The sequence below is a fragment of the Ruditapes philippinarum genome, unplaced genomic scaffold (assembly GCF_026571515.1).
Source record: "Ruditapes philippinarum isolate M1 unplaced genomic scaffold, ASM2657151v2 ctg26594_1_1_1_1, whole genome shotgun sequence".
Taxonomy (NCBI): Eukaryota; Metazoa; Mollusca; class Bivalvia; order Venerida; family Veneridae; genus Ruditapes; species Ruditapes philippinarum.
Window position 1 is genome coordinate 1 of NW_026854131.1, and position 5784 is coordinate 5784.

The 5784-nt window shown below is 32.9% G+C and overlaps 1 protein-coding gene across 1 annotated transcript; it reads right to left on the minus strand.

Annotated features, from left to right (window-relative positions):
- Positions 1-541: 541 nt before the first annotated feature.
- Positions 542-4395, minus strand: LOC132739041 (transcriptional regulator ATRX-like; the record flags this gene model as incomplete). Its single annotated transcript, XM_060726690.1, is given in 4 exon segments — positions 542-781; positions 1535-1710; positions 2130-2267; positions 4215-4395. Coding segments are annotated over 4 exon segments (735 nt in total), but the record flags the coding sequence as incomplete, so codon positions are not given.
- Between the last annotated feature and the right edge of the window lie 1389 nt (positions 4396-5784).

Genomic DNA, 5784 nt, shown 5'->3' on the forward strand with positions numbered 1-5784 from the left:
CTAGCCCGCAGTGGTGATTTGAAGCCAATGGCTTGAAGCCTTCATTTCAATATCAGGAAATACATTAAAGATAAAGAGAGAAAATTATTATGGGGAATTTAAAGTGGTCCCTAAAAACATGTCCCTTAATACAAATGCATGCTTCAGCAAGTTAGACTACACACCATTTTAGTAACAAGCATATTATACAGGCAGAAGGAGGCTATATCATTTCAAGTACTTTTTTTTTTTTATCTCACAACACAGAATTGTCATTTACTTCCAGCAAGACCTCGGGGAGCCCTTCCTTTGCTTTATTTCAGCCCAAAAGGCACCTAAATAAACACCAAAATATTCCGTAAGCTGGGATAGTTTTCCTCATATGAAAGAATCCATAGTCCTTGTCAGGAATCGATCCAACAGCAGTGAGGGGCAAGCAGTAACATGAAAAAGTTACATTTATCAATCATATAAAAAACTTTATACATTTCATTAGTCTAAAGTACATTAAACAGCATGATATAATAATCATAATAATCTCTTGAAAGTTACAAGAATATACCTTATTTTCCTGCCTAATCTCGTCCAGTTTTAGCACCCATGGATGTGTCCATATTCTCATTAATGCCTGATAGTCAGTGAAGAGTCGTGCCCCTTTACTCTTTATATCCCCAGTTCCACCGAGGGAGTTCATAGACAGGTAGTTCTCATACAAAGTCATCTGTACTTCAGACAAACGTACTGAGATCACATACTCAAACTTTGGTGGCAAATATTTGGTGAGGGCTGAATAATCTTTCCTCTGGAGAAAAAACCACAACATATTATTCATCATTTCTTTGTTTATATCAAATATAATAGTATTAATTTTGCAATGTGCTTGAGGGTAGTGCAAAGACCAAGTCTAAAGTTGCACACGGCTGGAGCAATGACCAAGTTTAAAGGCTACAATATCAATTGAAAGAACATTCTTTTAATACCATATTAATTAGAACATTTAGTGGCACACGTCTAGTCTGAGAAAGATAATCAACTTTTATCAGGGTTTTTTTTTACAGTAAGTAAAGTAACATATTGTACATAACTGGATAATAAGTGAAGTAAGTATAAAGAGTTCATCTCCTCAAAGCTACAACCTGAACTTTTTTTTAATTTGAATTGGCAATAACGACAAATGTGTGCCATTGCACAGTATACTGCTTGAAGCATTTTTGACCTAGAAATCCCTGACAACAAACAACATTCAAGTATGAGAGGACATTTTCATTACATGAATTTAACAAATTTATAAATATATGATTTAACAATATTGCACTGTTACAACCTACTACCAAACAAAAAATTTCTCAAACAAGGCCATTGACACTCACTTGTCTATATCCAAGATGTCAAAAAAAACTTTTCTAATTTTAGAGGAAAAGTTAACAACATAAACAAATTTAGCAACATAAAGGTAACAATATTGCAAAGTAACAACCTACTACCCAACAGAACATTTCTCAAACAAGGCCATCGACACATACATACATATCCAAGATTTTAACAAAAACATTACCTGTACGCAGCCTGCCAACAATTCATGAAGTATATGTGCCCTATGTTTCATCAGTTTCACATCAAATGGTGTTGAGTCACTACACTGACCGTTAGTGATTGGATTACAGAATCGGTTGTTGAATTCTTTCCTTGTACCCAACAGTGACGGCTTCACAAAGTCCACCATACAGTGATCTGTTGATAAAATTACATAACAAGTAAAATATTTGCCATTTCCCACCAATAATTTTCAAGATGGTAGGTAAATTCTTCTTTTTTTTCTCTCAAAGAACATTGTCTAATATCATATGAAGTAACAATCAATTTGATAGAATGGTAATCATGACCACGTCTTTTGAATAATTCAGAAAGAAAACATCGCATACATATGTATAATTTACTCAAAGTAAAAAATATTACAATCAATTCTACTTTAAAAAAAAAAAAAATATATATATAACTTACTTTGTGACATTTTGGAGTTGGCATATTTTCAATATACATCGATCATAATTTTTTAATGTGTACACATTCTTTCTTTTTTTATAACCAGTCAACTGTTGCATTTTTTTTTCTTACTCAATAAAACTTCATTTCAAAACTGAACTACTCACATTCTCCCAGGTTATTTTGTAGCGGTGTTCCAGTCAGTACGATTCTCCGCCGTGAATCAATCTTTGTCATTGCCTTGGATAATGATGTAGCGTCATTCTTTAATATATGACCTTCATCACATACAATGAGATCTGGACCTGATAATTATAATATAAACAACAGTGTTTCAGTCTATGCTGTAAATCTCAAGCCTTTTGTACAAGACCAGAAAATAATTATATCTTCTATATGGAAATTGTATGAATATCTATTTTTAGACTCTGTGACTCATAATTTTATGTTAATCTGTATGTGTAATGCTGTAATAAGACTAAGAGGGTATTTTCCCTCTGTTTTGATAGATTAGTAGGCAAACTTAAATAGCTAAGTGGTAGCTGGGACTTAGAATTAAGGTATCTGCTTCTCACCACATGGACAGTGGGTTTGAGCCGCACTTGGGTCACAACCATGTTTTCTCAAGTGACACCAGTTCAGATTATAGAATTCTGTTTAGTTTTGAAAACCAATTCATTTAAGTTGCAAGAACATGATTCAAATTCATCTTTCACGATAAATAAGTTTCAAATAATATTCACTAAAAGCAAATTAAATCCAATTTGAACAAGAGCTGTCTGTAGGACAGCATGCTCGACTATTCTAAGTGCTTGATAGTAAAAGAGCCTTGATATTGTTAAATTTTTTAAGTTCACAAAAGGGCTAATTTTTTTTTATAAATTCATTTTATAGGCCTTACAGAGAGTCTAATTATACAGAATTGGCTTGACAATTCGGAAGGTAATCTCACAAGTTTTTTTTTATTGAGTAAATAATACTAATTACCTATGAATACATAAATTTGACAGAAAAGGTACAAAGGCTTGTTATTATTATTAAGATGTTTTATCAAGTAAATCACTGCTTTATTATTATGAATGCATAAAATTGTCCCAAAAATGGCACAAACCCTTCAGTAGTTATTGAAATAACAGCTCACAAGCAAAACTTTACCATGAATTTCTAAGTTGAAAAAGGGGAGAAAAATCAGCCTAAATGCAAGATTGAATTATGGATCTTTCTCAGTGACCTACAATTATGACCCTAAATGCATATGTGAAGTTTTAGATAAATATCTTTAATAGTTATTGAGATATGTAAAACTTGCATGTAAACATTAACCAAGAGACTAAGTAGAAAAGGGGATATGAATCAGCCTTAATGCAAGATAGAGTTATGGAACTTGGTCAGTGACATACAATTATGACCCTCCAATTATGACCCTAAGTGCATGTGTAAAGTTTCAAGTGAATATCTTTGAAGACCGTTAACCTATAACCAAAATTTCTAAGTTTCAAAGGGGCAAATAATTCTGCAAATATTGCAGACAGAGTTATGCAATTTTGTAAACTGATGTACATTGTTACTATAAATAAGTATTTTAAATTTCAATTGAATATCTCAAGCAATAATTGAGATATTTGACTTTACAAAAAAACTTTAACCAAAATTTCTAAGTTCCAAAGGGGGCATAATTCTGTCAATATGGTAGGCAGAGTTATCCAACTTGTCAATCTGATGTACCTTGTTACTATAAAAAGTATTGTAAGTTTCAATTGAATATCTCAAGCAATAATTGAGATATTTGACTTTACAAAAAACTTTAACCAAAATTTCTAAGTTTAAAAAGGGGCATTATTCTGTCAATATTGTAGGCAGAGTTATCCAACTTGTCAATCTGATGTACCTTGTTACTATAAATAAGTATTGTAAGTTTCAATTGAATATCTCAAGCAATAATTGAGATATTTGACTTTACAAAAAACTTTAACCAAAATTTCTAAGTTAAAAAGGGGCATAATTCTGTCAATATTATAGGCAGAGTTATCCAACTTGTCAATCTGATGTACCTTGTTACTATAAATAAGTATTGTAAGTTTCAATTGAATATCTCTAGTAATAATTGAGATATTTGACTTTACAAAAAACTTTAACCAACGCAGACGCCGACGCGGACGCTGACGCCGGGGCGACTACAATAGCTCTCATATTCTTCGAATAGTCGAGCTAAAAAGGATAAAATTACCAACAAATCTTGTACAAAGATTTACCTGGTTCTGCTAAGGTTTCGTAAAAGATTTTTTTCTGTTTCTTGTTTTTACAGTGACTTCCGTTCACGAGATTTCTGTACATGTCGTAGCCAAGGATCATGACACCGGCACCACCTTCGTGCCATTCCTTTAACATCTGAGCACGCTCAAAGTTCTGCTTTACCCTAGACATCTCATATACCTGATAAAAAAAACACAGGTTAAAAATTCACACTTCAATTTTTTTTCTGACAACATCAACCCCTAACAACAATACTCAACGTATTTAAATTTACATAGTGAAGCCATTCTTTATCTATGCCTTAATAAACGAAACACACTTATCAAACATCAACTAGAACTATCGCTGAATGCGATTCATACCCCCACCAATGTCCTTGACAGAAGACAACTTGGAAAGGTGGTTAAGGGAATAACTTAAGTGACACAAATACATAAAAAGAAATTATCTCTGGTGAAAAAAAGACTAATTGTACAGGTAATAGTAAAAATATCTATTATCAAATCATGTTCGAAACAGTTACAAATAACCTTTCATTTTCCCAATATACTAAACTTTTTATAAGTCAATTTTTGACCTTCAAGTGTGGCCTTGACCTTCAGCTGGCACAAGGGTAAGATGGGTTCTGCACATCGCCCAATTGGAGTGAACATTTGAGTAAAGTTTGAAGAAAATCCTTCCATTAGTATAGAATTTATAGAGTAGACACAATATATTGTCTAGTATTGGTTGAATGTAAATTTGAAGACTTAACTAGAACTCCGCGAGTCGGATGTGTCGCCTTGTGAACAATGTAGTTTAGGGGAAATGGCCAGGACAAAAATGAAATATGAAAAATAACAAAGGGCAATAACTAAAAAAATAATAAGTGCAGAGCAGCAGTTTCTGTACACTGCACTTCTTGTCAATAAGATCTATCATTCTATGATGTTTCAAGTCCATAGCTTTCATACTTGAGGAAAAATGACCAGGACAAAAATAAAGTAAGAAAAGCAACAAAGGGCAATAACTCAAAAATAAGAAATGCTGAGTATCAGTTCTTATGCACTGCACTTCTTTTTAATCAGATCTATCATCCTATGAAGTTTCAAGTCCATAATTTTTATACTTTCAGAGAAATGGCCTGGACAAAAATTAAGTATGAAAATAAACAAAGGGCAATAACTCAAAAAATAAGAAATGCAGAGTACCAGTTCTTGTGCACTGCACTTTTTCTAAATGAGACCTATCATCCAATGAAGTTTCAAGTCCGTGGCTTTTATACATTAGGAGAAATGGCCCGGACAAAAATAAAGTATGAAAATTAACAAAGGGCAATAACTCAAAAATTAGGAAGTGCAGAGTACTGGTTCTTGTGCACTGCATTTCTTCTTAATGAGATCTATCATCCTATGAAGTTTCAAGTCCATAGCTTTTTTAGGTTGAAGAGAAATGGCCCGGACAAAATTAAAGTATGAAAATTAACAAAGGGCAATAACTCAAAAAATAAGAACTGCAGAGTACCGGTCCTTGTGCACTGCACTTCGGGTTATTGAAAGAAGCATGCATACCAAGTTTGAAGTCAATCAT